Below are 21232 nucleotides of genomic sequence, written 5' to 3' on the forward strand. Positions count from 1 at the left end.
TCATATTGCCCAGCTCTAATTGCTACTAATATTTGACGTATTCTGCGCATGCGCGGTCTTGATTTGTACATTTGAACATGTACGAGTTATGAGAATATTATTTTAGCAGAAACAGATTTTTTTCCCAGAAAAACAAACAAACAAATAAACAAATGTTAGCGTAAATGACTCTAGCTAGTTAATGTAACCTAACCCGAGCCGTCTCACCTGCAGATGTTGAAACGTGGAGGTGAGCTGAGTTATGTGGAGAGTAAGGCAGCGAGAGGTGCACCTCGCACTGATAAGCTTCTCCGCCGTCTCTCCGTCCTCAGCACCAGACCTCCGACCAACGGCCAACTCGAAAACACACCACAGCAGCACGGAGACGAACCGGGAGCCCACCATGTTCCTGTTCTCGGCGCGCGAGCTGCACTTCCCGAAGTTCCGACGCGTAAATCCCACGCGAAGTGTGAAATTTCTCCCAAGTGCGGCGCGTGCTCTACAGAGGGGCTGAGGAGGAAAGGACGTTTCCACACAGACACTCCCACCATGCCTGCACGTGCGCCGCTTCAGTGTTGCTTCAGCGCCAGAGACTGCGACCAAAACACGTAGCTCGTAGTAGCACAGATTTGCACGTGGACGTAATTAGACTTAAGCCTAGATTTGTGCAGAAATGCACGTTTTATCATAGGCACTCGTACCATCGCTAGTTTCTATGCTGATGCTGGAGACTAAAAAAAAAAAGTGCCACTTCAGCTGTTTTTGTAGCTATAGCTGCTTACCCTTGAGTCATAATGTCATGACATACAATGACATATGGTTTCAAATATAGTCCTAAAAAAGCATACAACAAGGATTCCACTAATCCACCTATTAATTTATTTATAATGCATTTATTTGCTAATTGTTAATTCGTCAAGAAAGCCAAATAATGCAAATCCAGACAGTCACATTACAGTGGTATGCAAAGGTTCATGCACCCCTGTTTTTCTAAAAGCATTAAGATTCATGTTTGAGCAAGATCACTAGCAATTACTAGGATCATGGATTTGGAGGTGTGTTTAGGATCACTGTCATTCTGTAAAAGCCATCCTCCTTTCATGTTCAGCTTTTTTACAGACAGTGTGACGTTTGCTTTCGGAATTGTCTGGTATTTCACTGAATTGATTCTACCCCTCTGCCCCTGTTGTGGTGAGGATGCAAGAAAGGTTTTCTTCTGATGCTTGTTCTTCTTATGACTAACGCATTCCTGCAAGTGTTGCTGCACAGTAGAACAGTGCATCACCACTCCAGAGTCTGCTCAAGCTTCCCGAAAATCTTTTGCAGTCTAGCAAAACGGCCTATTTTTAACTAAGGACTGAGGACTAAAATTCTCAGCAACCCTTTATAAGGAACAATTGCTACTAGGGCTGGGCAATATGGTAAAAATACTAGATCACGATATTTAAAGACTTTTTTTGCAATAAACAATATTCATCATGATACATGTAATGACAGATGCAACAGATAACACCACTACCGGCCAGTGAGCTACCACACCATGTGGGAGACTGGGGTTCGATTCCTGGTCTGGGTGACTATGATGCGCTACACCAATAAGATTCCTTGGGCAAGACTCCTAACACTACATTGGCCCTCCTCTGCAATATGAGTAACCTTGTAAGTCGCTCTGGATAAGAGCGTCAGCTAAATGCCACAAATGTAAATATAAAGTACTATTCTCACGTACGGAGTACAGTGATTTTTATTCAACATCTGCTGCTCTCTTTATCATATCAAACCAGTCTAATTACACTGTTAGTAATGAAAGCTGCAGCTGATCAGTGTTTATTAAGCACTAATAGTATAACAATAAAAGTTTTTGCAGTCTAGCAATCCTACAAGCACTCTCCCGGAACTCAACTCGAACTCCACAATTCCTGTTGACTGCCGTCACTGTGGATATCATTGATTTTCATTTGTTCAGGGTGCTAGGCAGCTGCTTAGAGGAACCCATGGTTACATATAATGCTTTAAAAAATGGCCATCATCTGGCTTTTCCTAGCGATGATTGTGACGTTCTAGCCATAACCCTACCAAAAACACTCACATATTTCTGTCTAGTTATAGCAAGGAATGTTTTGGTCCAAATTGGAATCTGGACACAAGAAAGTGCATCTGGAGTATAATACAACATCTGGCACAGCCATGGTTAAATTACGCAAGTGATTTCCTCCACAGTTGTTAGTAATTTTGGAGGTGAAGCAGAAAGGGATAGGGAATGTAAAAGTTGGGAGAAAATGTGTAGAGCGCACTTAGATGCCTTTCTCAGGAGCAAGGTTATGGCATAAAACCCAATTTGTTACACACAGTGTTCAGTCATTTGTTTGAAATATGTGTAATCACGTTCGAAAACATACCAATGTGGAGTTATTCAGTCACTGAGAGGAGAGATCAATGATTATGACCTCTGCTTCTGCTCCATGTCTCTTGGGAATGAGCATTTAGGAAAATTTTATTGAACACAAGTAGGAGCCAAATTTGTTCCAAAGCCACATGATCTAAATGTCAGTATTTGGATCAAGATAAGCGGTTTGCAGTGTAAACGGACCTCCTCACAACACAGGAGTTTAAGAATTCAATATTCTAAAGAGGTCCAACATTGATCCTCGAATAAGGCACAAGTCATTCCTAAAGAATTTTTGCAGGATGGTTTAAATCAAAAACTACTTACCCAGCGTGTGTGTGTGTGTGTGTGCTTCACTGTTAGTCTTTCTCGGTCTTCACTGAGCACACATAAGTAAAGTAATGAAGTAAAGTGATGAAACTGAAACAGGCTTTTGGGATTAAAACATCTGCTCAGATTAAGAGATGCATATTTTTAGCAGATGATCGTGACGGAAAAATGAGATTCTCTTTTATGGTTCAGGCAATGATATGCTCATGTTATAGTTATAATTATAAACCACCATCAGAAAGGACATAGACATAGCAGGCACTGTAGATGTTCTGCTTTCTCAAAAAATATTTTAACTTTTTACCTTTCACCATATTTTAAGTTCATTTAATAGAAAACTATGCAGAATAAAATATGTGCCATTCATTCACGTTAACAGGTTTCTCAAAATTCATCATGAAACATTTGAAAGAAAAAAAAAATCAGCTGAATCCTTTTTAAATACGTTCTCTCTTTCTCAGAACTCTCAATTCTAATCAATTCTAGACCAATGATTAGACTGGTCATTAAAGTTGAAAAAACTACCAACGTTTTTCTGCTATAACCAAATTCAGCACCTTAAGATTTGATTTAGTAGCTAATAAGCAGAATCAGGTGTGTTAGAACAGGGATAACCTTCAGAAACCTTACATACTCCAGGCCTGGAAAAAGATCTGTCGCCCTCAAGTGGCAAAAGTACTATCACTCACTTCTTTAAATCAGCCTAAAGATGAATCATTAATTGCATTCTTTTTTCTTTACTTTGCTTTCAGAGTTTACCGATGTGACCTTTCACCTTCTGTAGTTGTGAGGCCAGCGCACCAGACCTTGGCTTCTTTTCAACATGATGTTTTGTTAATCTATGTCAAAGTCCATGTCATGGTCTTTTTCTTTTTCAGGCATAAACAAGTGAACGACAGCATTCGGAAATAATTGGTAGCATAGCCTGACCACCTTTGCATCGACAATGCAAAGCCTAACATGGACATTTCTTATGGTTCAGTGTTTTGGTGCCATGGCCACACATGTATCACCTGTGCCCTGCGATGACAAAAGCGTGGACAAACTGGCCCGTCTGGCAATAACTTACATTAATGAGGACAGACAAACAGGATACAAGTTCGCCCTCAACAGGATTTTCAACGTCCATGTTCATCCTCAGGTAGGTCACCTGGCCAGAGATTTGGACTAATGTTGGACTAATAGAAAACCTTGCAAACAATAACAACACAACGTTCATTCTTGGCGTATTGGCATATTAATTTATTATCACCTATAACAGAGGTAGAAAGAGCAGCATATGTCCAACATACTCAAAACTGTATTGTTACTTTAGTGAAATACTTTGGTGAAATAAAGTCCAAGAAAACACTGAATAACGTGGATCTACTGAAGAACTTTTGATGCATAGCCACATCTATCAGCCTAGCTCTTTTTTTTTTTTTAATTCAAGGCAGTTATAATGCTTTGAAATAAAACACACAAAATCAGCTATTAGTAACAAACAATGCTGTATTTGAACATTCTCTCCGTTTTAATTGAGTACTCCTGCCTATGTACATGAAACTAATTAGCACCAATGCTTTATCTGTAGTGTTGTAAAATTATTAAGTTAATAGATCAGTCAGTTGATATAGCTGAGAGTTTTCCTTTGGTCTTACAAAGATACCAAACCTACTGTATACAGTATAGTCCGTGTATTTTGACCTATAGATGTGTTTAACTTGTTTTCGGGTACCAAAAGTATGATCAGGTTTTTTTTTCCATGTTAGGGTCCAGCTGGGAAGGTCTACTATTTGGACTTGGATGTTCTTGAGACCAAATGTCATGTTCTCAGCCCCAAATCCTGGAAGCGCTGTGAAATAAGACCTTTCATGGAAACGGTAAGCCTTCTTCATTTTATTGCTTCACTAAATTGATGAAAAATGTATTTTTGATGTCCAGGTAAGACTGGCTGTTTATTTTGTCACCTTATAAATAGTTTATGAACTGCTTCCAAATAAAAAAACAGATGTTGTGTAGTTCTTACGTGACTATTATCTTGCAGATGATTGCTGGTGCAAATGTTTTGCCCCATTGCTTTAAGTAGACTGTTTGCTTAAAACTGACATATTTTTGTGACTGTACTTGATGCATGCATAATAGGAGTTGCTTGTGTTGTAGCAAATCTCTGGGAATTGCAACACTACTATTTTACACACACCAGACGGATTCTCTTACTTATACAGCTATGACTGCACTCTCGTTCCAGGTAATGATTTACCAATGGTATATATGTTGTTATATCAGTAGAGATATATTACTAATAAGTAATGACTAATTACTTATTCCCTCCCACCCCTCTTTCTGTCAGATACCCCAGAAAAGTTACAGAGGACATGTCCAGACTGCCCCCTGCTGTTGTCAGTGGACAATACAATTGCAGTGTCCACTGCTAAGACCACTCTCCACAAATACAACCATCAGAGCACCCTGCCAGTCAGACTGACTTTAGAAGCTGTTACAAGGGCCTCCCACCAGGTGCTGTTCTAATACTACAGTCTGTATTACTATGCCTACAATCATATAAAAAAAATAATAAGACCCCATAAAAATCTTCAAGAGCAAAAAGATTTATTGTTAACAAGATATGGAGAAAATATTACTAAACATATAAAACTGAGAAATGTTACAAATACAAATCATTAGAAAAATGTAATTAATAGAAATGCAGTAAAAAAAAAAAAAAAAAAAAAAGGTAGGACACCGCCACATTTATTACTACTATAAATGCCTACAGTTAATATCTGGAGCTGATTAGATGATTAGAACATAGGGCAGATTTTGAAGGAGCCTGTTTTATTTAATCCTCAGAAAAGTAGGCTGTGTCTAAAACACAATTGCAGGGAAGTGGGAAGTGCCGGTAACATGTCTGAATTGAATGTTTGTATAAAATTGCTAAAGTACCCTGGCAGTGTAGATGTACCCTGCCTTGCATATCTCATTATTTCTGGGCTAGCTCAGGCCTGGTGATACTCTCAAGAGATCTTTACAAAAGTTATTTACAGTTGTTTTCCATTCATATTTTACATCTGATACCAAATTGTCAATTGTTAATAACCACATGTTGTCATTTTTGATTAGTTACACAACCAGCCCCAGCTGTTTTTTTTTTTTTTTGGCATGTTGGCAACGTCATGACGTGTCGCTGGTGTCTAACTGTGTCTCAAAAGCGTTTCAGTTTTAGGGACCTTCATCATAATGCTGCCTTCCAAGGTACTGACTCATGAGACAACATAGGCAGCAAGGCATCAGGCAAGCTGCCCTCTGTTTCGAACACGGCCTTTGTTTGATTTGTCCTTGGTTGTTGAAGTGAAGAGTATCACCATGGCGAGAACCAAAGAGCTCTCAGAAAGAAAGTCTGGGAGTCTGGGAATGGTTTGAAGGCTGTCCTAGCGAGTTTGGACTGTAAGCTGCATAAAGAAGTCTCCAGCAATCCTAAAATGTCGTCATGGGAACGGAACAGGTAGCTCTTCCCAGGGATGATGTCAAAGCACAAGGCATCTACCATTAGAAAGAGACTGCACATGTGTGCAAGGAGGAAACCCTTGCTGTCAAAACAACTAAAGTTTGCCAGAGAACACCTAGACAAAGACCAGGACTGCTGAAACAATGTGCTTTGCACAAACAAATTTTTAGTTTTGCCCAGAAGTTTTGTTTGACATCAAGGGCTTCCTACTTACATTTACATTTACGCCATTTAGCTGACGCTCTTAACCAGAGCAACTTACACTCTTATTGGTGTAGCACAGCATAGTCACCCAGACCTGGAATCGAACCCCAGTCTCCCACATGGTGTGGTAGCTTACTGGCCGGTAGTGGTATCATCTGTTGTGCCACACCAACCACTGCACACCCATACTTGCACACCTCACATCAAAAACCTCCAATGAACCTCCCATAAAGACACCTCCCACTTGCTATTTCTGTTCTTCATACACTGTTGAGAATTGTTGTCATTGTCTCTTTGTCAGACTTCCCCAGTTGCAGCCAGTTTTGTTGAGTACACGGTTCAGGAATGCTCTGTGGCCCCAACACAGGACGTTTTGTGTGTGCCAGCTAATGCAGGGAAAGGGGTGAGTGTCTCCCAAAAGTCATTGCTGCTGCCTAGCCTGCTATTGCTGGCCAGTGCGTCATTGCTGTATTGTTTAAAGAATGTTCTATGGTCATTATGAACATGAGTAACTTACTCACGTTCATAATGACCATAGATGCCTGCTTTAATTCACCTTTTCTTTCAGGCCATAGATGCTTTTATTTATTTACTTACTTGTTTGCTACCATTGCTGGGAGGGTGAAGGCTAGCATGTGATTCCTTGGAGTCACATAAAGCAAGTATTAGCATCTTTTCAAAATGTAACATCATCGGACAGCTGAATACGCAGAGAGGAGAGCACGAGGAAAGCACCGGGGCCCAGGTTCCTGAAAGCCTCTTAGTGTTTTTACAAACTTCTATTACCAGAGAATAGCCCCACCAGTTCCTACAGAAGTCCCTGTAGTTGCTGAGTAATACGCATTAGTGTGTAATAGGCCTTGGAGAGTTAAGGGGTTAACTGGTAGAGAGAGTGCACCAATGTGTTGCACACTAGGCCATTTAAGAAGCATCAGTACAAAGATGCATTGGGAGATCTAACCCAGTTATGTTACATCAGCTAACAAGCGCCCTCACATGGCTTGCATCATGCTAAATGATGGGAAAAGAGGGAGACTGAGACTGTAGGACTGGCGTGGCCATGGCATTACAAGGCATCAAGTGGCTAATTTGCTGATGACAAAGCTTAAGTTCATAGAAGCTTCTATTTAATGGCTTTTTGCAGAGGATATCATACATCATTCATCTCACTGTCATTTTCCCTTGCATGTGTTTCTGTCTAAGGTGATAGTTCTTTTCATTTCAGGCTGTTGGATTTTGTGTTGGGGCAGTTCTTGGTGCTAACCCTGTTCAGAAAGACGTTAAGGTGTCCTGTGAAATATTTCATCCGCAGGTACAATTAATATCCCTGTTTGTTTGTCATTCTGGTTATTCAGTTCAAGCTCTATATATATCTATTCTTTTTTTTGGAAGCAAAAGATTTCATGGCTACACCATTAAAAGGGGGTCTCTTATGAGTATGGCGTGGACCAAGTGGACCAAAACTAACAGAGCTACCCTCATAGAATTCCCCCACTTCCACACTCACCTACATCTAAAGCTATATCTATTATCTTTCCTATTTTCTAGATTTCACTTTAAATAAGAATGTGCTTTAATACATTTGTGGCAATTTAATCATCTGTGCTCTCAGGATCTGTAGCAAGCTTGGACAAGCTCTACAGAAAACCTCAAACGAATTCAAATTGTATTCCGATTCAATGAAAACGCAGATTTGTTAAAGTATGGAAATTTAGAGTGTTCATTTAGATTACTGTCGATGTTTTAAAGCTTGTTTCATTTAGCAAGAACAGAAACAGTTGCTATAAAAGAGTACCAATACATGAACAGGTAAATTCACCATGATTGCCAACCAAATTATCCATGTACTTCTGTTTCTCTGTAGCGCATTGGGATTTCAGTTGCTGTTGGCATTCCACAGCAAGAAGAAAAGTCTATCACTCGACAGGAACCTCCTTCAGCTCCAGATGCCCTCAAACCTGCATTTCAAGACATTAGTCCAGGTGGATCTGGGCTGGTAGACCCTGTTCAGCAGCTTATTCCCCATGGCCCCAGACCACACCCACCCCGTCCCCATAGTTCTAGCGAATCAAGCGAGTCAGCTGAGGCAGACTGTTCTTCATCAGAAGAGTTTCCAGTCTCTGTTCGCATTGCCAGGCCTCCACTGGATTTCCGCTATGCAGCTTTGCGCCAGAAGAGACAGGCACCTGCAGTCATCAAACCCCCACACAGCCCCACATTCCAAGCTGTTTTTCCAAGCACGCCATCACCTTTCCGCTCATGCCCCGGCGCATCCCGCTACACCACCGTGTAGAACGGTTTTGGACATCACAACACAGCCTCAGAAATGTCTAGAGATTCTACACGGGCAACTCACAGAAGTAGTTACATGATAGTAATGTCAGGGGAAGTAGTGAATTTTACTTTATTTGAAGAAATTGTCTTAAAATTCACACAGAATATAAATGTAATGTCAAGGATGGTCTAGAATCAGTTAACAGACTCACCACAGCAAATGTGTTAACTTTTTAAGGTTTTAAAGCTTGAAGTTCCTTTCCACACAATTGCTAATGTGTTCCAGTTCTACAAAGAATTCCTTCTGTCTAAAACTGTTCTGCTCCCTTTTACCCTAAATATAATATCAATAATCGTATAATAATGTTACAATAATTTAAATAAAGGTTCTTAAAGTAACAGTTCCATAGCTTCCTCAAAATTATAGAGGCTCTTTAAAAATGTTTATTTGTAAAGCACAATATGGTGAAAAATATTCCCTGCTCAACTGAGTGTGTTATCATTTAAATACAGAAATGCAAAATCCATTTTATATACAGTGCATTGCAAAAATATTCAAAAAGTGAGATAATTGTAATATTAATTCTGCATTAAAATGACCACACAGATTTTACACAGGGGTGGGAAATCCATGAGTAATGACAAACAACACACTTTTAATGCAAAGTCAAAATTCAGTATTTGTCAGCAGATTCTAAAAAAATGACTAAGTATTCAACCCGTTCAGATTACTACTTGGTAGAACCACCTTTTGTTGTAGTAACATCTTCTGCCAGCCTTGCACACAGTTTAGGAGTAATGTTCGAAGAGAACTTTAGATTCGCAATTGAACTAAGATCTGGGCTTTGACCTTAGCTTAGTTTTTTCTTAGCTTTATTGTTGTAGCAGACTGAAGCACATTATCTTGCAGTATATTACAGTATTTTGTACTAAGGGAATGCTTTCCCCACAGTATGAGTCTGCCTTTTCCCTACTTCACATTTGGGATAGTTTGGCATAGATGGCATTTTCAGTCACTTCAGGTGTGATTTCCTGTGTTCTTTCTTAAGTAATGGCTTATTTTGAACTAGCCATATACAGAGTTAATGCTGTCATTGACTGTTCCAACAGCCTTAGTCACTGAGCTCTGTAGCTTCTTTAAAGTAATGGTTGGCCTTTCTGTGGCTTCCTTTATAAGTTTTCTTCTTGCTCTGATGCTGAGGTTTGTGAAAGGCCTTGTCCCAGGTGCTATGCCTGGGTGGTATGATTTAGCAGTGCTCACTGGGATATCCAAACAATCCTTTTTTATTTAGGATTAATTTTTTATCTTGTGCATGACTATTACTTCTAAGACTATAATCCACTTCCTTACAATGGTCTTTATTTACAGGTTCACAGTCTGTCCAGTATTACTTGAACTACTTGAATTAATGAGGTACAGGCCAATCCAAAGCAAACTGTGTGTTCAATAGGGCAGTATATTTTACCTGCATATAGACAGCATGTGTCTACAGCACAAGGGTTTAATACCTATGTATATGGTCAGAAGTTTCCTTACACTCAGCATGGACATGGATGCCATGGTAATATTAGACTTTCATTGATTTCTTTAAACTGTTTTTCTGAGGCAGAATAAGTGTCTTCAGTAGAACAAAAAGTGTTTGCATTTTTGTTTAAACAACACATGGTTGTATTATGAATGCAGAATAAACATGTACATAATGTACACCTAATACTTGGTTAATATTTTGACATTTGACCACTTGTCTTGGGAAAAACATTTTTTTTTCTTATAAGCACATTTTTTATATTTTAATATTGTCATAGTATTGTCAGTCTGCTTTATCATGCTAAAGTATTCTGATGTAGTCATCCTTTTTTAATATTTAACCCACTGAAATAACTGTACCAAAAATACCCGATACACTAGCAGCAAAACAGCCTCAAAGCATGATTCTACCACCAATCATGCTTAACAGTTGGTACACTGTTTTTGTGGGATCAAATGCATTTACTCCTTTATTCTTTACTCCTTTACTCTTTCAAACAAAGCCCCTGATCATTGTGGCCAAACAGCTTTATTATTGTCTCATCTGACCATGTGATGTCAGTTTAGAGCAAGGGCTTATATCTAGGATGGCAGGTTCTCAGTCCACTGCGATGTAAAACTTGCTTGACTGTAGACAATAACACTGGTGTTTCAGCTGCTTCCACTGACCTTCCTTTGTTTTATTTCTATTAGAGATAAGTGTTGTACACTAATTGTGTTCCAAAAGAGTAGAAGAACAGTTCATGAATCAAGTTCAATATTGCAATGGCATTCATGTCCACAACAACTATGTCTAACGTCTAAATAAAACTGTATTTATTTATTACTTTATCAATACATTTTGTTAAAACCAACATCATATTACACAGATTCATTTTGTAGGTGAGTCCTTTCAGACGTACAGTACCTTTACAAATACCTTTGTCTACAGTGGTGCTTATTGCACATTCATAAAAGTCTAAGTATTTTTTATTTGTGTTTAAATCAGCATCCCGTTATGAATGCTAGCAGGGCAGTTTGCCATATCCGCCTCCACAGTCCTGTGACAAGGTCACTAAACCCAGGATCATTTACACTGACGATTGCATTATCTTCTGACTCTTTTTTCACATCTGTTTGGATAGTACCAGTTGTAGGCAGATAATGCAATATTTGCTTAAATGAGACTCGAGGTGTTTAGGGATTTGGAGTTGAAATTTGACCCTGTTTTTGCTTATCAACAAATTTTAATGTCATGCGTCAAATGTTTGTGGTAAGTACATGAACATGATGTTTCTCTCTAAATCTGTTGGTTATCTGAGAGTATGTGATTTTGCTGTTAAGCTGGTTTTGTTGGATATGAAGAGCTAATACAGTCAGAATATGATCATTGTTCCTGTGCAATAATCTACCAGCACAGACCTTCAGGGCTCTTAAAATACATACTGAATACTCCAGTTGTCACTACTTTCAGGACCACCTTCTCTCAAGCATTGGTTGCTTTGATTCACACAATAAGCTCTAATGCCATGCTCTCACACCACTTGCAATTTCTAACACATTCAAGTTAATTCATGCTAAAGTTTCTCACAGATGCTGCTCTGGATTTTAACCGATTGCACTCTGGACCAGCAACAGCGGCCTTCTGAGCAGACTAAGCTGTTCAGGGACAGCTGGTACCTATAGCACCAGCAAACCAATGAGGGACCTATTGCAAACAGAACAGTGTACTCATGTGCATGCTGTCAAATGTCTGGAATTTCATGTCAGTGTTTGCTTCTACCTTCTGCCTGTGGATTTTTACAATTACTGTTTAAGTCCCGCCTTCTCACCTCCACTATTGGTCTACATGTAAATACGGGGAGCACCCACACTTTTTGTTCCACTTGAAGCACTGTGTAAATGATGATAATAACACTAATAGCTTTTAACACTTTTAACGACATAGCAAATTAAAATGGTTCTGTGTTAAACATTGCTGTGTAATGGTACTTATTGATAGCAACAAAATAATAACAGGACTAGAAAATGACATATATGCTGTAGCACATATGTAGTAGTAGCAGTGCACCCCAATTGCAGTTGTGCACCCCACAACTGAAGGGAAATATTTCTTATTATTCTCTCTGGGTGTACAGTGATGTCTTTGTTTTAGTACTGAATCTCATGGAAATGTGGGAGTGTAATGTCCTTAACTCAAAGCCAGTATCAGAATACACCATAAGACCCAAATTCCAGATGCAACTGCTCACAAGACGTTACGTCTGAAGACACGTCTTCACCTGTCCTAGGAAGATTATCGATTTGTATGGATCTCTGTTGTGTATTGTTTCGCATCTTCGCAGGTGTGATGGTTGAGACTCTGGATTGATCTCTCACAGAAAAGATTGCTTTCTTATAATTACTTTGTAGTAGTTTCTAGAGTTTAAAGCATAAAGATTATTAAGTATTGTGCCTACACAATACAGTGATAGACCTTTTGGACATGAACATTCCCACTAGTTGATGAATACTGTTAATAACAACAGATTAATCAGCTAAAATGATAAATATCTAATTTACCACTACGTCTGTCAAAAATGCAGCGAAACTCTGTTTGCATCCTTTTCTACTGGTCATCAACACACCCAGTAGACTGATAGAATAATAAACTTACCGTCTTGTTTTTCTGACTGGACACTACTTTGTATTACATGTAGTTGTGTTTTTTTAAATGACTGGAGATACATTTTACAAAAATAACAATATATTTAATATCCTCTTCACATGTTACAACATCTTAATGAAGATCTTAAGATCCTGCCCATCACAGCATTAAATGAAATCCACATTCAAAATAAAACCTGTTATTACAATAGTGTTACCCGCTTTTCAGTGTATACAAGTTTTGCTTTGAAAAAGAGAGAAGAAATGATTGAGTCGATACAAGTGATGTTTAAATGACAGATGTTTTGAAGAAAATTGCTATGTCATTACAACTGAAAACCATGCTGTTTGGTAAAGATCTGCTCTGTTGACATAATCTTGGCAAATAGCTATTCGACTGAGGCAAGATTGCCTTATCTTTCAGCTCTATGGGGAAATCAATAGAGTGAGGAACTTTGTTTCTTTTAACCTTTCTACCCTCTGAATGCCAGCAGGCCCAAAGTTAATGATTCATGCTTCTAATTAATCCTGTAACATTTTCAGTACCAAACCAATGCTGTTAAGAATATTATTTTGATCAACATTGAATTTACCTGAAAGTTTCTCAAACTTTTTTGTTTGTTTGTTGGTTGGTTTGATGATCAGTGCAGCTTGGACAGGAGTGGAAATATTTGGATAACTATAGTTCTTTTTTACAATAGTACTATTAGATTATAAGATTAAGTAGTAGTAAGATTTGAATTATTTGGAACATTCCATTTCTTTTTTCTCTTTCCAATCAGTTCCCAGTTCCCATGCATTTTAATGTAACGAATACATTTCAGTATAAAGTGAAACTCATCTCATTTGGTTTTGTGTGAGGACTAGTGCGGGTGACTGCTCAATGCACCACACAGCACAAAGCAAAGAAAAAATTCATTTATTTGTTAAAACTTAAACTTTTTGCTTTTCTATGCTTGAGCATATTTAAATGTTGATGAATGTTAACTTATTTGAATCCAAACTGTGCTTAAATTGACTAGGATTTTACATACTACCTATATATACCTACATTTAAGTACTGTCTTGCCTTTTTCCCAACCTTTGACCCTGAAGATTAATTAGGGCAACGTGTTATTAACTCAAACCTCAAATGACATTTAGAAGAAACACACTTTTTAATCTAGATATATATAGTGCATTAGTGTAGAAATCCTTTGAAATATGTGCTATTAATATTTTACCAAAACATTTGTTGACTATAGTGCACACCAGGACAACATTTCTCTGCTCCAATGGTCTGTCTGTCCTCCATGCCCTCGATTCCATTGACTTTGGCAACAATCATAAAACTGTTTACTTTAGTCTGTTTCACTCTGTTCTATAAATGTCCAGGATTGGGCTCACCCTGGATCAGTCTTATTCATGGTACTGAATGTACCCTAAACTCCACTTGCTATGAGACAACTGCTGATTCTAGCAGCCCTGTGCCAGGTGCTGCTTGCAGTCAGCCCCACAGAGCCAGTGGCATACAATTGTGAGGAGGACAAGGATGATGCTGCCATTGATGAAGCGTTGAAGTTCATTAATGAACTACACCACCACGGATACAAATTCAAACTTGTCAAAAAGGAAAGCCGTACACTGCAACAGAAGGTGAGTTGGACTGTGATGTGCCTTGTCTAACAAACTATTTAAAAAATAAAAAATCCATGTGATGGTCACCGATAAACCCAAAAACATAAACACGTAAATACATTGAGGAGACCTCTGACCTCCTGCAGGATGATTCCTGTGATGTTGTCATGGCGTTGACCTTAGAGGAGACCATTTGCCACATTTTAAACCCCAAACCTTTGGCTGAATGTGAAATCAGGCAATCAATGGAGACGGTAAGTCATGTCATATAACATAGTGTGCCTTAAGTATGAATTTCATAGCCTGGCTATATAAACATATGTCTTCACTCAAGGAGCACTAATTTCAATGCTTTACTCTGAAGAAAGTAACAGCAAAATGCAATGTGACTATTTGCGGGGCTGGACAAAAACTTGGCATCAAAAGTTTCAGCTGTGACACTGAGCCAGGTACATACATCATGTAGATCTCATCTTCTGTAGATTTCCTCTTCGTTTTATCCAATTAAGATCATTTATTTCAAATAGAGTTACAATTCTTTGTTTTTTCCCCAGCTTCACACAAAGAAATAGCTGCCACCTGCCCTGACTGCCCTATTTTGCTACCCTTGCATGATCCCAAAGGCTTGGAAAGTGTGAAAGCTGCTGTTGAGAAATTTAATGCAGATTCCAAACATACGTCCTACTTTAAATTACTGGAAGTAGGGAGACTAAGTACACAGGTAAGGCAGTCATGCATTATAAAAAGAGATCAAATGTGTCTGTCATTATCTCTGCACTCTGTCTAAATGAGCAGAGAACAGGTATTTTTTCACTCAGTACAGTTTCTTTTTTATGCATATCATTCCAGCATAACGACATGTTTGGGCAGAGCAACTTTGCTGAATTTGCCATGGTGGAAACTGAGTGTTCAGACAAGGTGAAAATAGATGAAAGACCTGCGTGCAAGCCGCGATGTTCACCAGGGCCTGTAAGACCACTCAGGCCATCAAACTCATTTTCTGTTTTCTTTGATATATTCACTGTACTATTTCCCATTCAAATAGTACATTTGAATAGATGTCTAGTGCTGAAGGGTTTTTATTTATAGGTGAATAAGTATCTAGCACTGATGTCTTCTCACTTTTTCTAAAGCGTCATGGATTCTGCAAGTCCACTCAACTGGGAAATGGGAAATTGATTGTGGAGTGTGAGATTTATGATGCAAAGGTATGCAGTTCTTTCACATGTGATCACATACCAGATATCTACAATTTTCTACAACCCCCTGGTCTAATTTTTATAATTTTGTTTCTTTTTTCGCATTTCAGAATTCAACACATCACCCACCAAGGCACTGTGGGCATCACAAAGGCCATCATGGCCATTCAGGTCACCATGAGCGACCGGAACACAGTACTCACCCAGGTGGTCCATCAGGTCCCCCTACACGTCAAGACACGTGTTTTATACTTTCAGACCTACTACATCATAGAGGTCCCCCTCATCATGGCGGTCCTCCTCACCATGGAGGGCCTCCTCACCATGAAGGGCCTCCACACAAAAATAATGGTCCCAAGCCCGATCCTCATGGAGGGCCTCCACACAAAAATAATGGTCCCAAGCCCACTCCTCATGGAAGTCCTCCTCACAAAAATAATGGTCCCAAGCCCACTCCTCATGGAAGTCCTCCTCACAAAAATAATGGTCCCAAGCCCACTCCTCATGGAAGTCCTCCTCACAAAAATAATGGTCCCAAGCCCACTCCTCACAAAAATAATGGTCCCAAGCCCACTCCTCATGGAGGTCCTCCTCACAAAAATAATGGTCCCAAGCCCACTCCTCATGGAGGTCCTCCTCACAAAAATAATGGTCCCAAGCCCCATCAGCTACTGCCTGATGGTGAAACAGCTCATCCAGGATCACAGGATGCTGTTGACTTCCCATTCCCACAATGTCATGGTTTTTTGAAAATACCTCCCTCCATCTACCCCATATGCCCTTTCCCTCCTAGATTCCGTGAAAGGGGCCAAGGTCCACCCAAAGGCCCACCCAAAGGTCCACCTGCAGTTTAGAATATTTTTTTATGTTTAAATGTGCATGATCCTTTAAAGAAAACCAAAATTTATAAAGAGTGTATTTGTGTGGTGTGATGAATGCTATAGTTTACACCATATTTTTTACACAAATAAAACTACAATCAGTACGCCCCATGATTAATAAAAGTCAGTAATCAAACATGTGTTACTGTGGTCATTGTCTTCTTTTAAAACATATTGAACTAAGCAAATAAATTCCATCACTACCAATGACTTTTTAATTTTTCAAGGGAAAAGACTACTGTCAACTTTGTCAACTTAGTTGCAGACAAAACCCACGTCATTACAGTCATTTAATTATATTTGGTTCTATTCTTTCTGTTTTGATGCACTTTTAGCCTTAATCAGTAATAATGAACCTCAAGAACAACAGAGAACAACACCAGAGCAGAGCAGATGATTTTACCAGAATTGTTGAATGAAATTGAATATAATGAAATATATAAGACCAAAAGCCCATAATCACACCCAGACCAGGGCAAGCAGAGCCATCACAACTACAGTCACAGCAAATAAAAAACCCATGGGCATGACCATGAACTAGCACTAGACCATGAGCACCAACACAAGCCTGAGCATCATCACCATCATCACAAGCACCGGCATGACAGCCCAATGAAGGGACCTGAGATAGTTGTGTACGTCCTACCCTCCATGGACAAGCCCATTACCCATCCTTTCTACCCTGACCAGCCTATGGCTGATGTAGCACAGCCATCCAATCTGGCCTTGCGTCCGGACACACAGATCCCTGGAAAGAGACAGACATTTTCATGGAAAGAGAGGGCCAAGCCCTTTCCAGGTACCCTTTCCAAGGAGTGTCCTGGAAACTTCAGGACCGAGAACAAGCCTATTAAAGAGGTCTTTGCTCAGATGGGGATGGGAAAAATGTATTAACATTTAAGAAAATATATACAGGTCACTCTAATTTGTAGTACATTTCACATCAACAAAAAGTGCTCTAATAGAACAATCAGAGGAGATTAGTAAAGAGAAGTTAATAAAGTCCATCATTGTAATAGATCCACTAGTTGCAAAGATTAATCATTTTTTAAGGGAAAAGATGCTTTTACTACTCAGTTTGTCAGCTATGTTGCAGACAAAATCAATGTCATATGTTATATTATATTTGGTTCTATTTTTTCTGTTTTGATGCACTTTTATCATCAAAATGATAAACCTCAAAAGTCAGAAAAGTGACCAATAACAGAGCAGAGCAAATATTTGTATCAAAATGGTAGAATGAAATTATATCCTTTAAGAGTGTATAAATTTCATTAAGGGGTTCTAGGGGTTCTCTCTTTTTACCTTCTCCGACTAAATGGCCACCCAGCCCGACCTGCTGGAAGATTGCCCGCTAAGGTCCCCTCTACCTGCGTCAGACCAGCTGCCACCTACCAGTCCGACCATCAGGCCCCACACCCACCACCACCCATACCAGACCAGCGGCACACCCTCCTACCACTGCTTCCTGTTTAATGACCATGTTAAAACCTAAATGGACTCTTAACTATCTGCCACTATTAATATCACCATTATTAACTATCTGCTGTATCTGGTTTGGTCATTTTTATCATTAATGTTTAAATAGTTTTGATCAGAGGAGGATGGGCCGGGTTCCCCTTGTGCGTCTTGGTTCCTCCCAAGGTTTCTTCCTCCAGCTCTGAGGGAGTTTTTCTTTGCCACTGTCACCATTGGTTTGCTCACTGGGGGTCTTTGATCCTTCATGTCTTACGTTATTTCTTTTTTTTGTCTTACTAATTACTGAAAAGTAAAGCTGCTTTGTGACGACAACAGTTGTAAAAAGCGCTATACAAATACATGTGACTTGATTTTGACTTGACTTTAATAATGGCATAAAAATTGTTCACTTTTTTAAAGCCAAAAAGCCAAAAAAGAGCCTGAACATAAGCACACAGGGAAGTAGAAATCCACCAAAACTGTGCTTAAGAACATGTAACTGAGTAGGTATATCTAGTAATTACTCATCTATGGACACAATATGCATCACTTAAACAAAAACATACAAAAACTGCAATCTAAGGTATTCAAAGATGAAGCAATCACCACCCTCCTCCCTGATCAATTGTCAGTTTGAACCCTCTCTCTGTTGAGTGAGTTGAGCATTGTTGCGGTGGGCTGATTGGAGGTTTTGGAATTGATTGGAATTGAATGGGATCACAGGGGTCTTTCAGAACAGGAGAAAGGGATCTTGTTTACTGACTGGGCGGGTGCAAGGCTCAAGGCTGCTGCTGCAGGGGGTGTTGCAGGGGCTATAAAAGCTAGGATGCTCTTTCGTTGTTCTTTGGTGGTGTGTGTGTGTGTGAGAGAGAGAGAGAGAGAGAGAGAGAAAGAAAGAAAGAGGTAGCAGCTTCACTATGAAACAGTGCGTGCTGTTGTTGCTGGCACTTGCATGTGCACATGGAGCCCCTGCAGGCACTGCACCATCAAGTTCCTGCCACGATGCCTTAGCTAATGCTGCTGCTGTACAAGCTATGGACAAAATCAACCTGGAACGCAGCGAGGGCTACGTCTTCAGCATGGAACGCCTCAGCAACGTCCACCAGATGCGCCATGTGAGTGTGTTGGAGGTAATAAGTTGGTAACAAATACGTAGGAGCCACTTTTTTGATGAACAAATGTTTGTTGTCCATCTGCAGAGTGAAACTGGAGTTGTGTATTATCTCACTATCGATGTCCTTGAGACCAAGTGCCATGTCCTCAGTAAGAAGAACTGGAGGAACTGCGATGTTAGAGATATTGGTGAACATCCGGTATTACAACTCTCTTTTACACAAAGTAGTTTCACATTTAAGAGTCTATTAAAACGGAAGTATTTGACCTCACACTGCATGTATTTCTGTTGTGATGCCCAGGTGTATGGTCAGTGCAGGGCAGTGATCTACATCAACAGAGTTCACAGAGTGTCCCGTCTCTACAAATACAGCTGTGCAGTCAGGCCTGGTAATGACTGAGAATATTTGTCTAAAAAAACAAGCAGGACTAAGATACAGTCTCTTCAATGTTAACTAGCCTAACAGAAGATAATAAGTAAAGCAATACCTGCTTTCTTTGACAGTCCCTGTCTCCAAAATTGCATTGCTCTGCCCTGACTGCCCAATTTTGATCTCACTGGATAACGACGAAGTCCAGAAGACTATGAGGATGGGCATGGAGAAGTTTAACAAGGAGCACATGCCTGCTAACTACTTTGTTCCTCTTAATATCACAAGAGCCACCAGTCAGGTAAGAGTTTTTGGTTTACAGATACAAAAAGGAGGAAAAAAATGAAGTTATTAAAAAATGAAATGAAATTTGATTGAATTTTAAATATTGCAGGGGGGTTTCGTCACATTTTACAATGTGGAGTTCACCATCCAGGAGTCAGTGTGCTCCAACAAAACAGATTTAGCTGAGATTTCAAAATGTGACATCATGGCCTGCGAGTTTGCAGTAAGTAAAAGTGTCGTAAATAGCATCTGCATTAATTATGTTATTTATAATTCAATTTAGTGCCATGTTGGTGTTTATGTTCGACCATACAAGCATCATACAAAGGCAAATATAACAATAAAGCCCTGTTTTCCATCCTCAGCACAAGGGTCTATGCAAAGCCAGCCACTCTCATTCCAACGGAAATGAACACATAAGTGTTGAGTGTGAGATCTTTGAGCCTGAGGTAGGATTTCCTAATCAATATTTAATGGCATACGTTGTAATAAGTGAGTGCTTCCAGATCTGCATGTTTTCTAACCTTGCAACCTACTATTCTTTTAGGCTGCGGAGGAAGAGAAGAAGAAGCATCTGCTGGGAGGCGAGTTGGATCATAGCCACAGCAACATTGCTGATATGTCTCTAGGACATGACCATATTCATGACCACACCCACTCCCACTCCCCTTCACACACACACGACCATGATCATCCCCATGACCACGCACACAATCACGACCACAAGGCCCTGCATGCCCACGATCACACCAAGGACTCTGGCCACCACCACACTCATGAACACAACGAGGGTCATGGTCAGTCCCATGGTCATGCACACTCTCATGACCACGCTCATGACCATGACCACGATCACACACACCACACCAAAGCCCATAATCACACCCAAGACCAGGGCAAGCACACCCATCACAACTACGGTCACAGAAATGAAGAAACTCACGAGCATGACCACGAACTAGCCCTAGACCATGAGCACAAACACGCACATCTCCACGAGCATGAGCACCACCACCACCATCACGAGCACCGGCATGACAAGCCAATGAAGCGACCTGAGGGAGTGGTTTACGTCCTGCCCTCCATGGACAAGCCCCTGACCCTTCCCCCCTACACTGACCAGCCTATGGCTGATCTAGCCTTGCGTCCGGACCCACAGATCCCAGGAGAGAGAGAGCCCGCAATCAAACCCTTCCCAAATACCCTATCCAAGGAGTGCCCTGCAAACTTCAAGACCGAGAACAAACTTATTAAAGAGGTCTTTGCTCAGGACCCTCTTTTCAAAAGTCTCCCTGTATGTGAAAAGCCTGTGAGAAGACTTCCCATGTTTGCAGAATGTACCCAGTAGAAAAACTGAATGATGTACTAATGTACCATTGTGCAATAAAGCATAGTTTAAAGTCACTGGCTATTGATTATTGTGTGCACACAGGAAACATTTTCCAAAACCTGGAGGTCACATTATCATATCTTATATATATATATATATATATAT

At 39.9% G+C, this 21232-nt stretch overlaps 4 protein-coding genes across 4 annotated transcripts in view; 3 read left to right on the forward strand and 1 right to left on the reverse strand.

Annotated features, from left to right (window-relative positions):
- Positions 1-567, reverse strand: part of anos1b (anosmin 1b) — a 37268-nt gene extending 36701 nt beyond the window's left edge. Inside the window, exon 1 of the mRNA XM_072660349.1 lies at positions 208-567. Coding sequence (XP_072516450.1) covers positions 208-384 — 177 coding nt within the window. The 5' untranslated portion in view covers positions 385-567. The remainder of the gene's footprint in view (positions 1-207) is intronic.
- A 3074-nt stretch (positions 568-3641) lies between these two features.
- On the forward strand, positions 3642-8679 carry LOC140538380 (alpha-2-HS-glycoprotein). Its single transcript, XM_072660878.1, has 7 exons — positions 3642-3836; positions 4447-4557; positions 4838-4925; positions 5028-5194; positions 6688-6789; positions 7612-7698; positions 8251-8679. Exons 1-7 carry the CDS (start codon positions 3642-3644, stop codon positions 8677-8679), a joined length of 1179 nt encoding a protein of 392 aa, XP_072516979.1.
- Positions 8680-14250: 5571 nt separating this feature from the next.
- Positions 14251-16630, forward strand: ahsg1 (alpha-2-HS-glycoprotein 1). The gene is made up of 7 exons (XM_072660655.1): positions 14251-14448; positions 14577-14684; positions 14795-14879; positions 14985-15151; positions 15280-15399; positions 15564-15638; positions 15740-16630. Exons 1-7 carry the CDS (start codon positions 14251-14253, stop codon positions 16481-16483), a joined length of 1497 nt encoding a protein of 498 aa, XP_072516756.1. The 3' UTR covers positions 16484-16630.
- Positions 16631-18879: 2249 nt separating this feature from the next.
- Positions 18880-21085, forward strand: fetub (fetuin B). The gene is made up of 7 exons (XM_072661128.1): positions 18880-19083; positions 19168-19281; positions 19384-19471; positions 19587-19753; positions 19847-19960; positions 20103-20186; positions 20285-21085. Exons 1-7 carry the CDS (start codon positions 18886-18888, stop codon positions 21083-21085), a joined length of 1566 nt encoding a protein of 521 aa, XP_072517229.1. The 5' UTR covers positions 18880-18885.
- The last annotated feature ends 147 nt before the right edge of the window (positions 21086-21232 follow it).

Source organism: Salminus brasiliensis, chromosome 17, assembly GCF_030463535.1.
Source record: "Salminus brasiliensis chromosome 17, fSalBra1.hap2, whole genome shotgun sequence".
NCBI lineage: Eukaryota > Metazoa > Chordata > Actinopteri > Characiformes > Bryconidae > Salminus > Salminus brasiliensis.

What these genes read in the sequence shown, in the direction of transcription:
- LOC140538380 (XM_072660878.1), top strand. Translation starts at nt 3,642, where the DNA reads ATGCAAAGCCTAACATGGACATTTCTTATGGTTCAGTGTTTTGGTGCC. An exon ending in TAAGACCTTTCATGGAAACG is followed by an intron (nt 4,558 to 4,837) that starts GTAAGCCTTCTT and finishes CTTGTGTTGTAG; the next exon opens with CAAATCTCTGGGAATTGCAA. An exon ending in TTACAAGGGCCTCCCACCAG is followed by an intron (nt 5,195 to 6,687) that starts GTGCTGTTCTAA and finishes TCTCTTTGTCAG; the next exon opens with ACTTCCCCAGTTGCAGCCAG.
- ahsg1 (XM_072660655.1), top strand. Translation starts at nt 14,251, where the DNA reads ATGAGACAACTGCTGATTCTAGCAGCCCTGTGCCAGGTGCTGCTTGCA. An exon ending in TCAGGCAATCAATGGAGACG is followed by an intron (nt 14,685 to 14,794) that starts GTAAGTCATGTC and finishes TTTACTCTGAAG; the next exon opens with AAAGTAACAGCAAAATGCAA. An exon ending in GTGAGATTTATGATGCAAAG is followed by an intron (nt 15,639 to 15,739) that starts GTATGCAGTTCT and finishes TTCGCATTTCAG; the next exon opens with AATTCAACACATCACCCACC.
- fetub (XM_072661128.1), top strand. Translation starts at nt 18,886, where the DNA reads ATGAAACAGTGCGTGCTGTTGTTGCTGGCACTTGCATGTGCACATGGA. An exon ending in ACGTCCACCAGATGCGCCAT is followed by an intron (nt 19,084 to 19,167) that starts GTGAGTGTGTTG and finishes GTCCATCTGCAG; the next exon opens with AGTGAAACTGGAGTTGTGTA. An exon ending in TCATGGCCTGCGAGTTTGCA is followed by an intron (nt 19,961 to 20,102) that starts GTAAGTAAAAGT and finishes TTCCATCCTCAG; the next exon opens with CACAAGGGTCTATGCAAAGC.